The sequence below is a fragment of the Sitophilus oryzae genome, unplaced genomic scaffold, assembly GCF_002938485.1.
Source record: "Sitophilus oryzae breed Bouriz unplaced genomic scaffold, Soryzae_2.0 scaffold_1625_pilon_pilon, whole genome shotgun sequence".
Taxonomy (NCBI): domain Eukaryota; kingdom Metazoa; phylum Arthropoda; class Insecta; order Coleoptera; family Curculionidae; genus Sitophilus; species Sitophilus oryzae.
Window position 1 is genome coordinate 2,411,213 of NW_022146309.1, and position 24,203 is coordinate 2,435,415.

Consider the following 24,203-nt stretch of genomic DNA (forward strand, 5'->3'; position numbering starts at 1 on the left):
GCATTTTCGCCCGAAAAGTTTTCTTAATTGAGATTTATAACCCGGCTTTCCCTTTCCATTGGGAATTATGGAAAAAGAATGTTTAAAAAAAGACGTAATTCGAAAAATGTATTTTTACGTTTTTGTTTTTAATTGTGGTCTCTACTTATATTATTTGTATTATATACATATTTATACTAGCGTGTACCCGCGACTTGGTGATGATAAAGCAAAGCAAGAATTTCCATTAACATACAAACTGTAAAAAATTTTCTCACATTTATGTCAGCATGAGAAAAAAACAATATAGCGATATTATTATATAACTTGGTAATATTTGAGGGGGAATTTCCATCTCGTTGGAATTTGACTTTTGAAGAATCCGTTTGCCAAAAATAAGCTTTTTACGTCAAGCAGTTTAAGCAGAATCGTGGTTAATCAATTACCCAACTTTTTGGAACAGCCTGTATGATTTTTTAAAAAATTTCAAAATAGGTAAAAAAACAAAATAAATTATGCTTGTCCAAGCGTTTTTCCGAAAAACTAACCTTTTCTAAATAACAAATATTGTAACATATGAGGGGCGTTTTCACCCTCTTTGAATTTGAGATTCGAGAAACCCCTCCTTATCGAACCTCTACACCCCACAGTCAATCCGTTTGCCAAAAATCAGATTTAAACGTCAAGCAGTTTAAGCAGAATCGTGATTACTCAATGGCCATATTTTATAAAACACCCTGTATAAATTTTTAAAAATCTTAAAATATGTAAAACAACAAAATAAAATATACGTGTTTAAGAGTTTTTTTCCGAAAAACTCACTGGTTTTTTTAATAAAAATTATTTTAATATTTGAGGGGTAGTTTCACCCCCTTAGAATTCGAGTTTCAAAAAATCCCTTCTTATCGAATCTCTGCACCCTAAAGTCAATCCGTTTTCCAAAAATCAGCTTTTTACGTCAAGCGCTTTAAGCAGGATCGTGATTAATCAATGATCAGATTTTTCGAAACACCCTGTATATATTTTTAAAAAATCTTAAAATATGTAAAAAAACAAAATAAAATATACGTGTTTAAGCGTTTTTTCGGAAACTTGGCCTTTTTTAAATAAAGAGTATTGTAATATTTGAGGGGTGGTTTCACCCCCTTGGAACACGAATTTCGAGAAATCCTTTCTTATTGAACCTCTACACCCTAGAATCAACCTGTATGCCAAAATTGAGCTTCTTACGTTGAGTGGTTTGAGCAGGATCGTAATTAATCAGTGAGTCGCTTTAATATATGTAGATGTAATACTTCGCCAATAATAGACGCCGTTTTTTCGATCATACAATATAGTTAATATAATTAATCCAGACGTCTTGGAAAGTCTCCATTATAGTTAAAATATTAGAAAATACATTAATAAGGCAATAAAATGAATTAATCTTCATACCATATTAGTCAAAGTCCTCTTAATAGCTTGATGCCTCATTTAAACGACTCGTTTGACCCAAATCCATCAGAATTCTGTCTGTAAAAATAGAAAAGAATGGTCCAGCCTGTGTGTTTCGTCATCGGGATCAATTTAATCCCTTTACAGGCGAGACCAGTAAAAAAAGATTCCAATAAAGCCAAAAACGTTATGGGAGATATGTTCACCCTTGGCATCTCTCCTATACGCTATCGATTCTATACAGAACTGCCGTGTTTTTGTCATATCTTGTCTTTTTTTATATATTTTTTCCATGAAGGTCTTCTTAACGACTCCAACAAACCGAAGTGTTTGTCGTTAGCTTAGTGGTTTTTGTGGGAGGTCATCAGAAAGTTAAAAAGTTACAGTGTTGTAACAGAAATAAAACGGATCATTAACTTATTTATTGTAATTAAAAACAAGGTAACATTTTTTATATTTCCAGTCAATATCTGTACCCCACAAGCAAACTATATTCAGTAACAAAACTTAGTTTTAAGAAAAACGAATTTAAAGTTATTTTTTCTTTTTTGTATTTCATGTTTGAAGAGTAATAACTTTTTCTACGTACCTGTATAAAACTACTGAGAGAAAAATATACATTTACGATATTTTTTACGTAAAAAAGGTCTCTTGGTAAAAATTGCTCCGAGTAATGGTTCTCGAGATATTTGGAATCGAAATTATCAATACCTGTCATCATTGACATAAATTAAAATGTATGATGAATTCAAAAAAATAAAAATTTCCCAAATTTATTATTTCAGTCAAACTATAGTCTGTCCAACGAGAAGATCCTTGACAGAGATAGATGTGTCTGTCATTTTAATTTCAAAGTAGTTTATTTTATTTTACAAAGAAATAAGTTGGTACAACTGGAACGCATAGCAGGATATATTTAAAATTTGATTGACAAGATGACAAGTGATTACTTCAAAATATTGTGAAAAAAACTGTATAAAACTGAAAAAATGTAATCGAGTTATTTTATTTAATAAAAACGGTATGTGTTAATACAAAACAAACAAGAACAAGACACTACATACCAAAAAAATATAAAAAAGAAGCTATTATTTACTTTCAAGCTTTATGAAACTACCCGCATTTATGATTATGTTTATCAATATAACTTATGTACAAATATAAATTTGTAATATTCCACATGAATAAATAAAAGAACATAGGTAAATAAAACAAACTATTTTATTAATAATAACACCTACCAAATTTTATACCTTAAAGGTTGATTAATTAACTTTAATCTTAATTTTTTAAACCAGTACTTTTTGACATTATTTTTTTGCAGTACTAAAATCCATTATTTACCTATCGTGTGATGTCGTCTACTCCTGTTTTTAGTATGTGTTTAGTTTGATCCTTCTACCATATACGAGATGCACTTATCTACGACGAAATGGTATACAAACTTTATCGATGGCAACTTCATTGGTGTACAAGACTTTCTGCCTGGGCAGCGAGTATTAACCATAAACTGTGCTTTGGGTCTACAGTTAATTTTCACTCGATTTTTCCTCCACTTAACTTCAAAAGACACAAAACACACGTAATAATACGAATCAAAATGCATCATCTTCCAAAACGCAGGGTATTTAACAAAAGTTGACACAAAATTATAACCTATAATTTGGCAAGACTTTGACAAGCGTCAAAAATGACAAAAATCTAAAGGCGAGTTCATACGCATACGTCCGTTTGTCGTTCATCGTTCCGTCAAACCAATAAAATTGAAATACGAGCTGTCATTTTTAAATAAACCAATAAAACTGGTTAAAAACAAGACACGACGCATGACGGATTTATATTTAAACCCATCCATAGATAACTTAAAAATTATTAGAAACTTTTTTTAGTAAAATAAATAAATTGGTATGGGACGTCATCTGCTTTTCTTCTGTCATCGTCTGTCGAAATCTTACCTGAGAAAAAAAAACAGAGTATACCCAACGTGTTTATTTTTTATCAATAATTCTAAATTTCTTGAAAACGAAGAGACATTTTTTACGTAAAAAGTCACGAAAATATTTCTTCACTCAGTAGTTTTATACAGGTACGGATGAACAGTTATAACTCTTCAACCCAGTTAAAAAATATGATAGTGGCGTCCTCTACAAGTAGGAGTCATATTGACATCATAATCAAATTTATCAAGTCAAAAAACTCCCAGACACCAATTTTCATCGAAATATTGACGTTACTTCAGAAATTATTTGGAAAAAATCGAAATAAAAATGAAACTTCTACACCCTGTATCTTCGAAACTAAGCATTTTAGGACAGACATTTATACGAACTTTTTTACTTATTTTTATATGCAGAATATGCTGGCGAAGTTTCCGGAATACAGTTCGGACCACCCTCTATATTTATTCACGACTCACCCTGTATAACAAGCCTACTGAAAACTACCTTAAAACATCTATATAATTATTATTATCAAGTGTCTGGATATTCCATTTCGTCACTGTTTCCCCTCGTAGTAATAAAAAGTCTGAGTTTTTTTTCAAAAGAGCTTTAGGTCGAGGAAAAATTTAATTCTGTTGCGGAATTCTGAATTAAAGCTATAGCGACGATATCCAAGATGGAGGAGGAATTTTACGAATTTGATAACGGGCGGCAGTTTTGGCGAAATATCGCCCCCAATAACATTTATATCTTTTTTTCTCTCCATTCTTTCCATCTTTTCCCAGAGATAATTCCGCCCATTAGCATAAAGGAATTGGATTTGTGATGCGACCAAATATTCATAACGCAGCTCCCTCTATTTAAGAAACGAATAAATATGGCTCTATTTTAGAGGATTAGAGTCTCAAAGGTAAATAAAATAAATTTGGTGAAAAATTAACTGAATAAGGGATAAAAATTTGAAGAGATAGATAAAGAAAGAGAAAAAGATCTAATAGTAGACTCGATCAAAACCTTGCACCCTGTGAAGTAGATCTTCAACTTACATGAACCTTTCATACAGGGACAAATGTAGTGCAGTCGTTCAGAGTAGCAAAAAAAAATAAAAACTGTACCTACTGATTTCTCTCGAAAATCGACAACTATGAAACTATGATTCCTTCCCCGACACAAACGGTACATTGTGAGACAGGAAATTGTAGAGAGAAACAAGCCCTATAACATAGGATACAACATTTTAATGAACAGTGCTTTCCATAAAATGAATTAAATGAAAAAAATACGAAATAATATACATGTACTGATTTCTTTCGAAAATCGACAACTATGAAACTATGAACCCTTCCCGGACACAAACGGTACATTGTGAGACAGGAAATTGTAGAGAGAAACAAGCCCTATAACATAAGACATATACAACATTTTAATGAACAGTGCTTTCTGAAATGAAAATATACGAAATAATATACATGCACTGATTTCTTTCGAAAATTACAAAGAATAAACAGAAAGAAATAATACTGAACGTATATTATACCCGTATGTATTTTTTTTCTAAAGGATATTTCCTATCCATGCTATATCATATTTTTCCAGACTTCTCTTCTACTCTCTCTCTTAGTTTTTACAAAACGTTCCAGGTTCGTTCTAAAGTTTTCCAGATATAACTTTGTTTCGCTGTTAGAGTAGAGCAGAAAAACTACAAAGTGAGAACTTTAGGAAAAGGCTATGCTAGGAGTTTTGAATATTTTTCTCCATGAGATGAAAGACAGTGTGGAAAAAATATAATAAATACTTTAAAAATTGTAACAGTAAAAAAATAGTTTAACCATATTTTTATATATTTTTTTATTCTTCTTTTATACTGTTGCATTTCTTTTATATTGTTTATACTGTAATGTGTAAGTAGTGTTAAGACGCAAGCAAATGCGCGGAAAACAAAAAATAATAAAGATAAGAAACACACATGGCACTATAACAACAGACAAACATGAAATTAGAAATGAAATTCACAAATTCTACGAACAACTTTATCAGTCTGTTATACCAAACAAAGATAGAGTACAAAAACACATCACAAACGTAGGATCAGAAGATATGCCAGAAATATCAACCACAGAAATTAAATACTCACTTCAACAAATAAAAAATGGCAAAATCCCAGGAGAAGATCGTATTACACCTGAAATGCTGAAGATGGGCGGAAAACCATTAGTGGATGCCGTGGAAGTATTGTTAAATAAATGTCTGATGGAGGGTAGAATCCCGGACGCATGGAAAAACGCAGAAGTTGTGCTATTATACAAAAAAGGAGATTTTACAAATATAGAGAATTATAGACCAATAAGCCTCTCTCCATCTATACAAGCTCTTCACTAGGATTATCAACAACCGACTGTCTAAGAAACTAGATTCCTATCAGCCAATAGAACAGGCAGGCTTTCGAAAAGGTTTTAGTACCATCGATCATCTACAAACAATTAAAACAGTCATTGAAAAAACAACAGAATACAATATACCTCTACATTTGGCCTTTGTAGACTACCAAAAAGCCTTTGACAGCATCGAAACCTGGTCATTTCTAGCTGCAATGGAGGACGCGAGAATTGATTCCAGATATTATTCCATTATTAAAAATATCTATGATAGTGCAACCTTCCAAGTTAAATTAGATGATGACCTCAAAACAGAAAAAATACTACTCGGCAAGGGCGTGAGACAAGGAGATACCATCTCTCCCAAGTTATTTACACTGGCACTGGAAAATGTCTTCAAGAAATTAGAATGGGAAAATAGAGGTCTAAACATCGATGGGGTACACCTTAGCCATCTGAGGTTCGCAGACGATATTGTCTTGCTGAGCACCGACATTCAAGAACTAAACACCTGCTAAATGAGCTAAATGACCAATCCCAGAAAATTGGCTTTAAAATGAATTTGAAAAAGACCAAGATAATGAGCAACAATATCCATAACATTACCGTTGACAACGTTATTATTGAAAACGTAGACCATTATATATATATTTAGGTCATAAAATCAAGCTGGGCAAGGAAAACCAAAATACGGAGATCAAACGCAGGATCCATTTGGCATGGGTAGCATTTGGAAATATGAGCAATATTTTCAAGGATAAAAAGGTGCCCATGAACCTAAAGAAAAAAGCTTACGACAGCTGCATTCTACCTGTGCTTACGTATGGCTTAGAGACTATGTCAATTACTCGAAAAACAGCAGAACAAATACGAGTAGCACAAAGAGCCATGGAAAGAATCATGTTGGGAGTCAATATTAGAGAAAAAAATACGGAATACCCACATACGTCAAAAAACAAAATTAATAGATGTCGTTAAAAGAGTGGCAAGTCTGAAGTGGCAATGGATAGGACATGTGGCAAGACAGGATTCAGACCGATGGCCCCAAAAAGTAATCCTATGGAGACCTAGGGGAACAACAAGAAGTGTGGGCCGACCAAAAAAGAGATGGGTCGATGACGTCAGGGCAGTGGCGGGAAGACAATGGATAAGATTGGCTAGAGATCGCGAAGCATGGAAAAACCTAGAAGAGGCCTATATCCAACACTGGATGGAACCAGGCTGAGAAAGAAGATACTGTAATGTTAATATTAAATTTTCTCTTTAAGAGACTATCCGAGGACATACTGTATATTGAACTGTGATGATTTAGTGCTAGATAAATAAGATTTATCCGAGATCAAGTGAAATTTATGAACGGGTAGAGCTTAAAGTAAATTATTCGCGCATTACACTCAAACATCTTCGCTTAAATCAATTCAGACCTTATCAGTTATAAATTGATGTGAAACTTGACATATAGTTTGTTCAGAAATGCTTGAATAGGTACAAGTCTTAACATTCTTGCTATTTTTGACAAAAATTACATTAACATGTTAAAGAAGTGTGGTTCTGGGCAATATGGTCCTCTTGACAGCATGTTTTCAATTCAGTTCATTAACAAAATTAAAGATATTTCAAATTCATTAACAAAATTAAAGATATAACATTGCATGAAGGTGAAATTTTGGTCTCCTTTGATGTATCTTCGTTGTTCCCAAGTGTTCCAATTCCACATACTTTAGGCTACTTGAAGGAATTACTGAACGCAAATGGTCTCGACAACAAAACTGTGAGTGAATATATTGAGCTTACATCGTTATGTATGAAACAAAATTGTTTTCAATTTAATAACAACTTTTTTGAACAGCGGGAAGGTACAGCAATGGGTAATCCATTGTCTCCATTTTTGGCTAATTTATTCATGAGCAGGTTTGAAGTGGAGGCTAAGAATCAGTTTGAGTATTTTCAAAGAGTATGGTTTAGGTATGTCGATGATATTTTTGCTGTTTTTGACACACATTCAGACACCATAGATAATTTTATTTATAAGTTAAATAATCGTTTTCATTCCATTAAATTTACGCATGAAATTGAGAACAACGACAGATTACCATTTCTAGATGTATTAGTTATTAGAAATACTAATAATTGCCTGGAATTTGATATCTATACGAAAAATACTACCACACGCAGATACATTCCTAATGAATCACATCATAGTGTTGAACATAAAATGGCTAGTTTAAATTTCTTAGTCCATAGATTACTTAGTTTCCCACTTTCCAACGAAAGATATGAAATAGAAAGAGATTACATTAGGAATGTAGCTGAGTGTAATGGATATTCTCCTTCACTAGTTGATAAATTAATTAGAAAACGTAGGTATAGGCTAATGATTTCTGAAAATTCGACTTTTCAAGTGGAGAAAGATACGTCTAAATATTTTTCGATATCGTTTGATAGAGAGTTATCCCGTGGTCTAAAAGGAATTTTTAAGAATGTCAATTATAAACTTGTGTATAGTGCTAGTAATAAATTAGAACAATTATTAGGTAATCCAAAAGATCCACCTCCACTGGAAAGGTCGGGTATTTATGAAATTTCTTGTAAAGATTGTAATCAGAAATATGTTGGGCAAACTAGAAGATCAATATTAACTAGATTTAAAGAACATTTAGCTCAGATAAGATATGGTAGACCGGATAAATCTTGCGTTGCCGAACATATTGTTGATAAAGAACATTGTACAGATCTTAATAATTTAAAATTAATTAAACAAGTCTCAAATTACAGGCAATTAGATGCATATGAAAGCATCAGAATTAATAAATGTAAAGATAGTATGAACAGAGTCAACGGTCCAATTCCTTCAAGTTCTGTGTTCCTACTACTCTAGAAGCGGAAATCTAACTGTTACGCTCAGTTGGCTCTGACTCGGTTGGCTAGATTTTGCCACGCCCACTCGGTGCCCACTGAGCGAGTATATAAACGCTCAACTTGTAGATTGTACTTTAGTTTATAATCATCTGCTGATGATGCTAACATGGTTAGCGAAACGCGCGTCCAGTGTAAAAGTAAAAGTGTTTTGGTGTATTGTGGTGATTTAGTGTTTTTATTTAGCATGTTTTGTCCACATCTGAAGACTTGAAAATTGCATAACTTTGTTGCTTATATTTTGCTCAAAGAAAATCGTTAGAATGTTCCATCCATATCTGAAGGCATAGACTTATTTGTACACCCTCTGTTTGTAATCCACAAACATAACCATATTTTTTTTCAAACGTCATAAAAGTGTTTATTTTTGCGACGTAATTCACAATATAAAAAAAATCATTTTAACGCCTAGGCACAAAAGTACGAAACTATTTTATTAAACTGACATAAAGTGTCAAATTCAACGAGCGTAACCATAGTTATATTACGTACCCAAATATAAATAAGGAAGGAAGAGTTAATATTTTTAATTTTTTAAAAAAGTCCTGGCAATGAGTTCTGCTTTTTAGTCCCAGTGAATATCGAACAGCTCTCTTCTGGAGCTTAAAAATGCGGTCAAATTGAGTCGCACAACACGTACCCCAGAATGGAAGGGCATATCTGAGGCTGAGGGGCGTCTCAAAAATGCTTAATAAACAGTTCCAGCCACTGACAAGTTAAGCTCCTTAGAAACAGATCTTAATGCAAAACAGGCAGAGCTTAATTTTTTCGGCAAGGCGTCGATATGCATGTCCCATTTCAGAGAATTGTCTACAACAAGCCCTAAGAATTTTACAGATTTTACGACGTTAATGGTGGTGTTGTTAAGTACAAAAGGCTGCAGCGAGTTTTTATACGACAAAGCTTTAGTTTTAAAAATGTTGAGACTGAGGAGGTTCGAATCGCACCAAGATTTAATGGTGATTAAGTCATTTGATATAATCCTATGAAGTGCCGTGACGTCCTTGTTGCTCCAAGAATTACACCTCTTATGGCAAGGCTGTATGTTTGACGACATACAGGCGAGCTACAAAAATCATTTTTGCTCCGAATAGAACATGCTATTTTTTTTCAAACGCCACAAATACTTTTTTAAACAATTTCAAACGTTCCAAATAATATAAAAATATTTAAAAGTAATACTTTGTATGCAATTATATAAGGAGAAACTATGGTTAGGCTCGTTGAATTTGACACTTTATATCAGTTTAATAATATATTTCGTACTTTTGTAAAAAATTACTTTTTGTGTCTCGTTTGTAATAGAGGTGGGAATTCTAGTTCCTTGGGAGGAACTAGTTCCTTAGTTCTAGTTCCTCCAGAGGAATAGTTCCTTGAACTAGTTCTTTAGTTCACAATAGTTCCCGACTAACATTGACATCCCCCTTGCTTGCTAATGCGTTTCGTTGTCAGTCAGAACTATTCACAGTATGATCTGTATAATTTTTATAATGTACGGAGATATAACGAGAAGTGTAACTGTGTATGTTAAAAACATATAGGTAAGTTTTATTGCAGATAAAAAAATAAAAAACTCAAATCAGAATTTAAAAAACTATATCACAAATCAATTGGAGCAAATATTACAAAAATTTTACGAAAAATTGCATTTTTCCTCACCTCAAGCTTTTTGTTTATGTCTAAAAGTTCAGAATATCTACTTCGTTTTATAAGATATTTCTTAATTTTAGGAACCTAAAGTGAAACATTCCCACAAAATATTTAAAAAACAAACTAAAAATCAAAAACAGTATCCACGACAAATTTCTGTGGTAATTACGCCGCGCCGGCTGTGGCAATAGACAAGGCCGAATCCATCGTCGTCGCCTTGTATTATATCTCGGATCTGCCGACTGAATAGATTCCCGTGAACTAGTCTTTTAATAGTTCCTCTATGTCCGGATCCGATAACATACGGCTGGCACTCCCCACGCCTGCCTAGCATCAATCGCGCTGGCTGATCCATACATAAACTAGTCTTTTATTTAGTTCCTCTAGTTCCTTTAGGTCCGGATCCGATAACATACGGCATACGGCTAGCACTCCCCACTCCTGCCTAGCATCGATCGAGCTGGCCCGATCCGTTCGTACGTAAACTAGTCTTTTATTTAGTTTAGTTCCTCTAGGTCCGGATCCGATAACGTACGGCTGGCACTCCCTACTCCTGCCGGGCTACCACCGGGCTACGCGCGCTAGCCGATCTGCCGCCGTCGCATATTATTCTATATCGGTCACAGTCTCGATCCCGGAATAGGTCCTGAGGAACTAGTTCTTTGAGAAACCAGGAACTAGTTCCTTTCATTCCGGGGTCGGAATAGTTCATTGGAACTAGTTCGTTCACGAACTGCACACCTCTAGTTTGTAATGTCGTCGTACAGTCTCAAAATAATACTACAAACTTTAATTTATTTTATTTATTCTATACTGTTGTACTACTTCTTACTGATTAAACACTTTCAACCATTTCCGAACGAACTATACGCAGACGTGAGACGAGTACAGAGCGACACAACGTTTCGTACCCGATCTTATAAATCCTCTTCAGAGTTGGGGAAATGGAAATCCGATCGGAGCAGATATTTATTATTGCTCTCGGAGAGATGTGTAAGGAACGTCTATTACCCTTCTAATTCTGCGCCAGTATTTCTTTGGTAATGAAGATTGAAAGGGGTGGTTTGGGGAGCGGGATTAAAACCACCCCCCACAAATCAACGGGGATGTCTGTGATGTGTTCGGTGTACAAAAAGGAAAATTAGACTCAAATGAAACTTAGAATATGCAAAATAGAACGGTTATACCGAAATACAGAGGATATTCAGTGTATCAAATCTATACTAATATGTGACTGACATACTGATTAATCACGATCCTGCTCAAACCACTCAACGTAAGAAGCTCAATTTTGGCATACAGGTTGATTCTAGGGTGTAGAGGTTCGATAAGAAGGGATTTTTCGAAATTCCAGTTCCAAGGGGGTGAAACCACCCCTCAAATATTACAATATTTTTTATTTAAAAAACGGTCAAGTTTCCGAAAAAACGCTTATACACGTATATTTTATTTTGTTTTTTTACATATTTTAAGATCTTTTAAAAACGTATACAGGGTGTTTGGAAAAATCTGGTCATTGATTAATCACGATCCTGCTTAAAACGCTTGACGTAAAAAGCTGATTTCTGGAAAACGGATTGACTTTAGGGTGTAGAGGTTCGATAAGAAGGGATTTTTCGAAACTCGAATTCTAAGAGGGTGAAACCACCCCTCAAATATTAAAATATTTTTTTATTTAAAAACCGGTGAGTTTTTCGGAAAAACTCTTAAACACGTATATTTTATTTTGTTGTTTTACATATTTTAAGGTTTTTTAAAAATTTATACAGGGTGTTTCATAAAATATGACCATTGAGTAGTAGAATCACGATTCTGCTTAAAATTCTTGACGTTTAAAGCTGATTTTTGGCAAACGGATTAACTGTGGTGAAGAGGTTCGATAAGGGGGGTTCTAGTTTGTAGGTTAATGAAAATTCTTGCTTTGCTTTATCATCACCATTACAAATGATTTTTTTAATTAAAATAGAAAAAAAACAAGGATTATATGAGTAGTGGCTTTGAAATTCGACTTTAACAACAACGCCATTTTTAAACTTCCTGAAAATATGGAGACAGACAGAGGCATCGGGCTTATGAATGTTTCATCTCTGAAATCCAATTCCATTATGCTAATGGGCGAAATTAACTCGACATCGGACGAGAAAGAAAACGGGGAAAACGCAGAATAGAGGCGTCGTTTTGCAAAAAGACGCTTTTCTTTATGAATTAATTGATACTCCCTTGTTTGGCGGTGTCTCGTCAAATTAAGCTAACGTTTAACCATCTTTTAGAGACGAAAGAATACGATTATAGTCGTAATTATATTTAAATAATTAAGTTTTGTGTTTAATGTTTACGTTTTTGTGTACTGATTTTGTAAAAATATTGTGATAATGTGACTTTGCTTTGTTTTTACTTCCCTTGAAAACAAATGAATCGTACACAATGCTTTACAGGGTGCTTTATACAGGGTGCTTTGAGTTTATTGCAAAAAACGAAGTTTTGATTTACTCCGGTATAAACCCACCTAACCGAAATATACAGGGTTGTTCACCACATACGACACGGAGTATTGTAGCTAAACGATGAGATTTTTACAAATTGTAAGTTTTGGGTTCGATGAAGGACTATTAGAGGTACAATTTAAAAATAATTTTACAAAATACAAAGTGTCCGAAATAAGTAAAAAATATCAAAGTTGTATTTTTTTAAATGGAACACCCTGTATATTATTACATTTTTAGTTTCTACGATTAAAATAAAGGTAAATTTGATTAAGATTTATTATACTTAAACCTTACCGGTTTTGAAATATTTTCAATTTTGTGAAATTGCAGTTAAAATTTTAAGGCTTCATTTCTCCAAGGGTATCAAAGTTTTTAATACTAAATGTTTACTGAAGTTTATTTACTGATCAGTTATTGTGTTGCAATAATAAAAATAATACTACCTTATACAGAGTGTCTAAAAATTTATTTTAAATAATTATTTGCTTCAAACGGCAATAACTTGTTTAATTTAAATGGAACACCCTGTATATTTTACGAGAATCAGATGCACAATTTAATTCTCTATCAACTTATATTATACCATTTTTTACCTATCTCTTTAAGTTTCCGTAGAAAATGCATTTTCTTGTAATTTAGAACTTATTTATCAATATACCCATGGACTATTGACATTTTAGATTATTTTTACAGATGTACCAAATTTTTAAAGAGTACAGATACTAATATTGTCGGTATAATTCATTTATTTCATTAAAAAATTAAAAAAAACTGTTTAAATATTTGTTAAAGAGGATCAGTTAATATGATTCCAGTATTCAAACAACATTAACTGACTGTTTGCTTTGATTAATAATAATTGCTCCAAATACTAAAAAACTGAATTTTGTATGGGCATTAGACAGTGTGATAAAAAGTAACACCTTAAAAATGATATTTCATTTTTTAATAAATGCTTATTTATAACTACAGAGACTTTAATTTGATAACTTATTATTATATTGATTTCTGACTCAAATCCACATTTATTTATAATAATTTAATAACGAACACAATTAAGTATGTAATTAATTAGTATATGGGCGCAAATAATGGTGTTATATTTAATTAATGGTATACTCTTTTATAAAGATTTAAATAGTTTTCTTTTTGCATACAAATGGGCTAGTAATATTATCGTTTTGCTAAAAACGATAATATTACTAGTCTGTACATTTTGTACATTTGTTGCTTTAAAAACAATCTAAAATGTCAATATTCCATTGATATATTGATAAATGAGGTCTAAATTATAAGAAAATGCATTTTATACGAAAACTTGAAGGGATAGGTAAAAAATGGTATAATACAATTTGATGGACAATTTAATTGTGCATCTGATTCTCCTAAAATATACAGGGCATTCCATTTAAATTAAAGAAGTTATTGCCGTTTGAAGCTAATAATTATTTAAAATAAATTTTTTAGACACTCTGTATAAGGTAGAATTATTTTTATTATTGCAACACAATAACTGATCAATAAATAAACTTCATTAAATATTTAGTATTAAAACATTGGATACCCCTTGAGAAATGAAGTTTAAAATTTTTACTGCAATTTTACAAAATTGAAAATATTTCAAAAACGGTAAGGTTTAAGTATAATAAACCTTAATCAAATTTACCTTTATTTTAATCGTAGAAACTAAAAATGTAATAATATACAGGGTGTTCCATTTAAAAAAATACAACTTTGATATTTTTTATTTATTTGGGACACTCTGTATCTTGTAAAATTATTTTTAAATTGTAGCTCTAATAGTCCTTCAACGAACCCCAAACTTACAACTTGTAAAAATCTCATCGTTTAGCTACAATACTCCGTGTCGTATGTGGTGAACAACCCTGTATAAGCCATTAAAATAATAAAAAATAATGCCAACAAATTTATCTACAAACTAATACCGTAATCATCAAAATCGGATTACAAACTAAACAATTATGAAACATCAAACTTAGTCAAAATTTTAGGGTGGCGGAATTTTGTGCAAGGGGAGTTTAGTTCTAATTCTGATAAAACAAAACCATAATGTAAATTCAATTTTACAGCCTCTTCGACATCTCTTTTTTACCTAATGACAGTTTAATAGCCCCATTACGGTTTGATTTCATCCCAAATAACGGAAACATTCGAATATATGATAGGAAAAAAGGGGAATTCCTCTTAGTTTTGAACTAATCTTTTCCAAATGTCGGGCTAAAGCGCCTGGCAATGATGAATCGATGTGTATAGGTAGTCGAGACAGACATTTCCAGAAGTTTTCCTTCATATCAACCCGATGGTCTATCGGAGAGCCAACAGATAGATAAAATGTCAAGTTTTATTTTCCTTTTTATATACGAAAACCCGTGAAGCTTACTCGTCTTTTCCTATTCTTCTATTTTCTTGTTATATCCGACAAAAAGTTTTTATCAGAATTTTTGGCTTGGAAGACCCAATTCCCAATTCAGATTGTATTTTATTCTTGAATTTCTTTAGTTCTAGCTTCGTTTTTGAAGCCCCATACTCACACTTCGCTCCTTCCTCGCCTTACTTCCTCGCGTTACTTCCTCGCGTTCCTTCGTCCCTTCGCTTCCTTCCTTCGTCTATTCGATGCTTGGAAATTAGTCAGTTATGCAACAACACACCACAAAATATTTTTAATATAGCAGCTACATGTTTAATACGAAATATCTAGTAACCTCTAAAATTTTAAAAAATCCGAAAGGCGCATAATTTTTATTTCATAAAACTGCAATTCTTTGTCGTGTCAAAAATAAAAATTGAATTTTAATAATATATTTTTTTTAATAAATCCGAATATTTCAGTATCATGTACAAGGTATATCAGTATGAATGTACAAGGCGAGTCAACAATAGAGTAAAGTTTATTATGTAATTTATATCGAAACCATGAAATATGACATACTAATTAAACATTAATGTCCATTTCTTCAGATATTTTTGTAAAGGCATCATGCACATTATTTTTATTTTTTATTTTTGTCGCTACGATTACATAAATATGGACATGCATTTTTTCACAAATATGAAGACAGTATTGTTTTTTTCTTCCATTTTTTAGACTATTGTGTGTGAATTATTTTTATATCGACTGGCGATTGCTAGATGTACAGGATGTCCCATTTGTGTGTGTTTTATTGGGTTTCTGGTTTATGAGTAGAGATATAAAGATGCTGTTTTCACATCATTGTTCTACTTATTATGAAACTAAATATGCTACATAAGAAATAAGAAATAACTTTGAACTAAGAAGGTTAGGATAAATATGTATTTATCCTAGCCTTCTTAGTTCAAAGTTATTTCTTATTTTTTCTTTACTATTTATTTTTAATTAGTAGAAATTTTGCATTTTTCGATAACCTTTGTATCTCGATTATCTTATAACTTATCGAAAAGGTGAAAAGGGTCAGTGATGGGCGGTGGGTAAGTACCCAATTTGTAGATAAATAAAATCTGGGTATATATGTATATACCTGTAGATTTAGATGAACATCCTAATTTTAATAAAAGGAGTTTCCGACGACGGCATAGTAAATACCCGGTATAATGCCGGGAATAGAAATATACCAATATATAATATCAACAATATATATAAGAAATATTGTAAATATACTCGTATTCCTGACATTACTGGTATTATATCGGGTATTTACTATGCGGTCGTTGGAAATACCTTTTATAAAATTAGACTGTTCATCTAAATGTACAGGTATATACCGGATACCCTGATTTGTTGTTTTGTTCTACCTATTGAGTACTTACCCACCACATGTGTCTCGTTTTTCAGGTAGAATGGCAGTTTTTTAAACAGGACACTCTATATATTATTTTTTATTTTATTTGCCTTGTTATTGATTAACGAGAGCTTTCGAAAATTGTAATATACTCTATATTTATTTATTTAGGTACTGCTAAACTGCTAAACGGCTCTTATTTTATTTAACTTAATTTTACCAGATAATTTTGCTTTGCATCGTGATATTTTGATAAACTACACGGAAACTGAACTTGTGCTGCTTTTAAAAAACATGTCAATAACCAACATTTTACGTCGAATAAATTAGTTGATTGTTTTGATTACCTAATTTAAACCGGCGGACTATGTAATGAAGTTAAATAATGCATTTTTACCCCGTTTATGAAAATAAGTATTTTAGAAAGCTTGTAACAAGGAAAATAAAATAATATACAAAATATCGTATTTAAAAAAACATATAAGTTTTAGTCAATTTAAAAAAAGACAGAGTTATGTCACTGCATTCTACGTGAAAAACTGTACGGGAGACCGTTTTCACCTTTTCGATAAATTATGATACAAAGGGGATCGAAAAATGCAATAATTTCAGATTCGCCCTGTATTTTAGGAAGTAAGAGAGCTAGGACATATCTGTATGTAGCATCTTTAGTTTCATAAAAAAGTAACAGCGTAATGTGAAAACCGTATCTTTGTATTTCGACTCATAAACGAGAAACCCTGCAAAACACACGAAAATGGGACACCCTGTACAGACGTACTGCCAAATCAATAAATCAACTACGAATGAAATCCAAGATCGATTTAAATATTTTATATATTTTAATATTTTTTGTGTTCGTGATAATTCCTTTTGCTACTTCCTCCAAAACCGACAGTACGTGGAAGGACCGTTTCGAGGAAGTAAACGGACGAAGTAGCGTTTTGACGAAGGAGGAAGGAACACACAGTCGCATAAAATCTACATTTTCCCATAGTAAATATATGATTTTTGAACGAAGGGACGCGAGGAAGTAACGCGAGGAAGGAGCGAAGTGTGAGTATGGGGCTTGGGTATTAAAATCTTTTTCTAGTTACTTTAGCTATTCAAATTGATAAACATATAGTTATTTTTTATACAAGACGATAAAATGGTATTTTATCGTCGACCGAAAAGATTAATTCAAGGAATTTATTACGAGTAGAAATAATAATGTGTTGGGTTGGCGTTGGTTTCTTTGTAATTTCACAAATAATTAAAGCTGTCCCTTTGGTTGTCAGTTTTGAGTCAATTTTTTTTAATTCTCTTTCGTGTCGAATGCTGATTGAATTGGACCCAGAAATGGCTCAAAACGAAATAAGCAAATTACCAACAGATATTCAGGCTGAGACGACAAACGCCATATCCAAGCTACTTTCGTCACAAATTACCTATAACAGATGCGAAAGAACACCGAATTACGCGTTCAGGTTTCTGTGACCTTCAGAAAGAGTACATAGACAATCCGCATCAATGTATAGTTTGGGTTATTATTTGTTTGGGTGAAAATAATCTGCACCAATATGTTATCGAGGCATACAAAAAGGTCCACAGACTTCGAGACATACGAAAAATCAAGTCCATTTAGCGCGTGTCGCAATTTTCACACCTTAAAAATTAGTTTTTTATAGCTATAGCAACTGCAGCGACTATGAAAAAAGCTGTGTGATTTTCATAGAAAATAAGGGCACTTGTAATTCATTTGAGAATGTTATACATCGCTAAAAGAGGTTTCAAATCTCTTGGATTTCTATTAATATTAAATAAATTTTATTAAAAATTGAACTAAAATTGTTCGTATCATTAAAACAATTCAAATTCAAAAATTGTATCAGTCAAATTCCCTCATTTAAGGTGAATATTAAAGTAAATATAAATACAGCTCATTCTAAGCTCTACTTATCTTTAAGAAAAATTCAAATCATTGTTGCAATTGGGCCTTAATGCCATTTCGAATGGACAATAGTATTAATAATGTACATTATAATAATAATAAATTTTATATCATAGTGTGTATTAAAACTACTAAAACACTTTTTAAATTGGTATTATATTAACAACTTTGTTTTTTAATCCAAAGAAAAAGTTACCAATTTTCTCAATCAAAATATTTGTGGTCCTGAAAAGGACCTTCGTTTTCCCATGTTCGTCAAGGTAGGTAATGGGTAAACGGTAAAAAACAGGATAATGAAATTTAAAAAATTACAAAAATTGTTCAAAAGTGCCCCCTCTTGCATTAAACCAAACGATCATAAAATCCCCTCCTCACATTGGATAACATATCAAGTGTCAAAGGCATTAAATATTTTCTGCCTTAACTGCTCCAAATTTTGAATTTCTTCATGGCCGTAAATTTTAGATTTTATGTACCCCCATAAAAAGAAATCATTCACCGAGAAGTCAGGTGAAATTAAACGTCAGTCTAAACAAAACTGTCATTTTTGAAAACTTAAAAATTTGGACACACGCTAAATGGACTTGATTTTCCTAGGTCTCGAAGTCTGTGGACTTTTCTGTATAATCTCACAGTAATTTAATAGATTGCTCGTCACATTATATCAGCTCGTAGAAGATTAGGAAAAAAAAAAGATATTTATAGTATAAAAAATTAATTTAATTAACAAAATTTAATTAAAGATGTGACAAAATAGTTACATTTCTATTGGTTCTATCGGACTTTTTTCGACTATATAAATCTTTATTTTTTGTAAACTTTAATGCATAAAATATTTTCAATCTAATAAATAATTTAATGATGTAAATAAGAGGAAATTTCTCACATGGGTGGTCAAATTCTATAGTTTTCATTATATCAAACAGCCTCTGAATGTTTTCTTCAGTGCAAAACTCATCAAAATTTAATATAAATATTTTTTCCAGCCTGTAAATAAAATGAACAAATTTTTCCACTTTCATGATCAAAGGCTTTTAAATGGGTAAATAATTTCGAGTTATCCAGAGATTCGGATTTTTTTGCAAATTTTAGACAAATATCACATTAATGTATTTGAAGACCCTTTTTAATGATGTAGTCGAACATAATTAAGGACATTTTGAGTTGAAAACATTTCTCAGAGGCTGTTTGATATAATGAAAACTATAAAATTTGACCACCCATGTGAGAAATTTCCTCTTATTTACATCATTAAATGATTTATTAGATTGAAAATATTTGATGTATTAAAGTTTACAAATAAAAATTTATATAGTCGAAAAAAGTCCGATAGAACCAATAGAAAGGTAACTATTTTGTCAAATTTTTAATTAAATTTTGTTAAATATATTAATTTTTTATACTATAAATATCTTTTTTTTCTTATAAAGAAACACATTTGCATCCCATTTTAAATAAGATATACAAATTACCAAAACTTAGAAATAACAGTTCGAAAGTTCAACAAAAATCCTACACGCGTTTTTAAAAACAAACATATATAACCACGCACTATGTCATTCCAGCAAGCGAATACGACACAGCATAGGTTTCCGGACTAAACGACTGGTGTATTTACACCACTCAATAGGCGTGTCGGGTTTGCCGAGCGGTTTCCGATGCAGTCGCTTTCTTTCGCATCTGTTATAGGTAATTTGTGGTTCCGTTTAAATCCCGAATAACCTTATGAAAAGGAATACAAAAATTTTCACAACTGGAAGCTATTGAAAACGCGCGAGAAGAAATAAAGTTTTTAATCTATTCTCGCTGTTAAAGTATCATTTAATCTACCGTTGCGGTTAAAGTACTATTTTATTTACTATTTTTGATAGATATAAGGGAATTTTAACAGTTGCTATGGAAAAAATAATAAAATACCCCACATAGCCCAATAAAGCAAACACAATATTGTTAAAAAGAAGTACAAAACAAGTGTCGAATTAATGCAGGCTTATTGAGTACGGTGTCTATTCGTATTTAGTCGGTCGAAACAATAATTCTAGCAACACAAGAACTGACATAAATTGCGATCAAACGTATCCTACTCGCAGAACAGCGTCGTGCACAACAATACGCCTCGTGAAACGTCAATTAGCAACGGAACAATTGCTTAGTGCGCTTAATTGAACACACAAAAGCCAACACGAGCTTATACAACTAATAATTTAATTATACGTTTTAAATTTTGATGAATTTCGTGAATCCAAAAAGTATAATAATTTTTTTCGTGGATATTTTTATAAACTCCCAAGCACAAAATTCCGCCACCCTAAAATTTTCACTAACTTTGATGTTTCATAACTTTTTAATTTGTAATCCGACTTTTATGATTCTGTTATTAGTTTATACAGTGTGACCCACTCAAGACCGGGCACCCTCCATAAAATCTGTGTTTATAGTCCGATTTTGATGATTTTTTTTTCAAATATAAAGTTTCAAAAAATGTACTTTAGGGCTCAATGTCATGTTATTTCACAAAAAACAAACCCTACTTAATAAAGTTTTTGTGGTGAAAAAATTTGCAAAATCATATTAGCGATTTTTTTTTTCAAAAATTTGAGTACACCCCCTGCATTCGGCATCCCCCAAAACAGTTCTGGTACCAAATTTCGTTTAAAAATATTAATTATTAATAATTCTGCAGTTAAATTAAATAATTCCTTATTTCTCTTTGCCAATTTAACGATGAGTTATCAAGTCAACCCTTTGAAAAAAACAATCACGACGAGTTTTATTACAAACAATGATAAAAATACTACAAGCAACACAATAACCGAATAATAAGTTAAACATATTCAAATAATTCTAGTTGCTTCTACCAGCCCTCCATTCAGTTCAATACATTTGTCGCATCTTTTTCTTAGATTAACAGTTACATTCCTAAGCTGCTGTGGTGTAATATTTGCAGAAGCCTCTGTAATTCTAATACGTAATTCATCTACAGATTGAGGTCTAGACTTGTAAACTTGTTGCTTTAAGAAACCCTAAAGAAAGAAATCAAGGGGTGTTAGGTCCGGGGATCTCGGTGGCCACTCAATTAGCGGGCTATTTCGACCTATCCACTTATTTTCAAAATTTTCATTTAACCATTCCCTGACAACTGCCGCGTTATGCGCAGGTGATCCGTCCAATTGAAATTTTAAATTCAAACGGGTTTGGCATGGTAAATTATGTATTGCATCCCAAAAGTCATTAATCAGAAAATTCAAAAACGTTGGACTATTCAAATTTCTCTCAAAAAAAAATATGGACCAATGATTCTATCATCAAGTATGCCACACCACACATTTAATTTCTGGAGAATACTGTCTTCTTGTATTGATCACCCATTCAGGGTTTTCGACTGCCCAGAATCGCGAATTTTGAGAGGATACTACTCCGTTTGTACTAAATGTTGCCTCATCACTAAATAAAATTTCTTTTTTAAGAAATTTCTATTATTTAAATACTCTGCTTGAGCCCATAAGCAGAATTCTAATCGTCTAACATCATCTCCGTTTTCCAAAGTGTGTAAAATCTTTGGTTTAAAGGGTTTAACTTTAGTAGTTCGCAAACATCTCCTAATATTTTCCCTTGGTATATCCAAATCAACACTGGCGCCTCTAATGCTTGCACGAGGATTGTTACGAAAATATTCTAATATTTCCTCATTCCGCCTATTTATTCGATGTTCCGGCCTTCTGTTTTTTAGTAAGTATTTTTGACACACAACCAGTTTCATTAAAAACTCTATTTATTCGTTGAACCGTGCTTCTACTTACTGCAGGGTCTGTCGGGATGTCTGTTGTTAAATTCTCTGGCAGCTTCTCCTGCTTGAAGATAGTTATCACCCACTAAACGAATAATTTCAATTTTATCCCTAATATTTAATTGTTCCATAATGCAAATAATATTTCTTGATACAACACTTTTCTGCGTGCTATTAAATTAATATTCAATTCTACGCTGCAAGAATTGACAGCTAATAAAAACCCATTGTTGTGGATTGTTTTTTTCAAGGGTTACGTGATAACTCATCGTTAAATTGGCAAAAATAGGGAATTATTTAATTTAACTGCAGAATTATTAATAATTAATATTTTTAAACGAAATTTGGTACAGAACTGTTTTGGGGGATGCCGATCGGGTGTACTCAAATTTTTGAAAAAAATCGCTAATATGATTTTGCAAATTTTTCACCACAAAAACTTTATTAAGTAGGCCTTGTTTTTTGTGAAATAACATGACATTGAACTCTAAAGTACATTTTTTGAAACTTTATATTTGAAAAAAAATTATCAAAATCGGACTATAAACACAGATTTTATGGAGGGTGCCCGGTCTTGAGTGGGTCACACTGTAGATACATTTTTTAGCATTATTTTGGTTAGGTTAGGTTAGGTTAGGGAGTATATTTTAAAAACAAATTAACAATTTTTAATAAATAATTTATTCTTATTTCTTTATTTTCAGGTACGTGATATCAGCCATCTGCGGCACTCAACTATGCCACAGCCCCCCCTGGGTCGTCACCCTGGTCTTCTGGGTCGGATACTTCAACTCGGCCCTTAATCCGCTCATCTACGCCTACTTCAACCGGGAATTCAGGGTCGCGTTCAAGAAAACCCTCCAGGGCTGCTGCCAGATGACGTCGAAGCTGCTGTGTCGCAGGTGGCGCAGGCGTAGGGAGCCCATTTCGTACAGCAACGCCTCCAGCGAGATCCACGGGAACCACCTGGGGAGGGAGGTTGGATTTGGACCGGGTCCAAGGTGTAGCTATAATATTTCGGAGGGTGAGATTGTGAATTTGCAGAGCGAGGCTGTCATATAAATACTTTATTTCGCGTTTTTTTTAATTTCTTAAGGGTTTTAGATAATAAAAAATGGTTAAAAGAGGGTTGTCATGTGTCACTCTCGCTGATTAAGTCTGACTGAATACGTCTTCAGTGAAACTTTCTATGAAACTGAAAGCTGAAAGCTAGTTTTACCATACGATCAAAAAAAACGCGTCAAAGACGACTGGGAAGTGGCTAAACGTTCTATCCTTTATTAATCTTTCTATAATTTTATTAATTTTTGACAAGTTTTATGTCAATTTTTAGTAAATGTCGTCTAGAGATTGATCTCGTCAAAATTATCATCGATTGTCATTCCGCAGCCCTCTTTGACAGTGTTTTTTTCCATCATACCGTATATTTAACTAGCAAAATGAAGCGTGTGAAGTACGTGAGAACCCGCTTTAAGATATGATTAAAAACTTATCACAGTTAGTTCTAGAGTTTTGTCTAAACATGGTAAAATAAATGTAAAAATAAAAAAAAATGTCTAGACAAATTTAAAATTATTGTGACTAGTTTTTGATGATACTGTTTGCTCAAATATCAACGCTGTTATTATAGGAAATTATGATTATCAGACTATCAGGTATTAATCAACAAACATCTGCTTTATAAATACTGAAAGCAAACATGTCAAAACTGTCATAAAATCGCTAGAATAAACACGCTCCTCATAAATAGAGGAAGTAATTGTTTTAAATTCGAGACGAATGCATTGCCAAATCTGTCCCAGACGGATTATTTATGCCACGTGGTTATCTCCCATATTCCCAGCCGATAAAAATGTATTAATGTGCAACTGGAACACATCCAGAATCCAGATTTCGGTCCAGGATGAACGAAAACGCGATACAC

At 32.5% G+C, this 24,203-nt stretch overlaps 1 protein-coding gene across 1 annotated transcript in view; it reads left to right on the forward strand.

Moving 5' to 3' along the window:
• The window catches only part of LOC115880525 (octopamine receptor beta-1R-like), an 83,531-nt gene extending 60,190 nt beyond the window's left edge, over positions 1-23,341 (forward strand). Inside the window, exon 3 of the mRNA XM_030897742.1 lies at positions 22,984-23,341. Coding sequence (XP_030753602.1) covers positions 22,984-23,341 — 358 coding nt within the window. The remainder of the gene's footprint in view (positions 1-22,983) is intronic.
• The last annotated feature ends 862 nt before the right edge of the window (positions 23,342-24,203 follow it).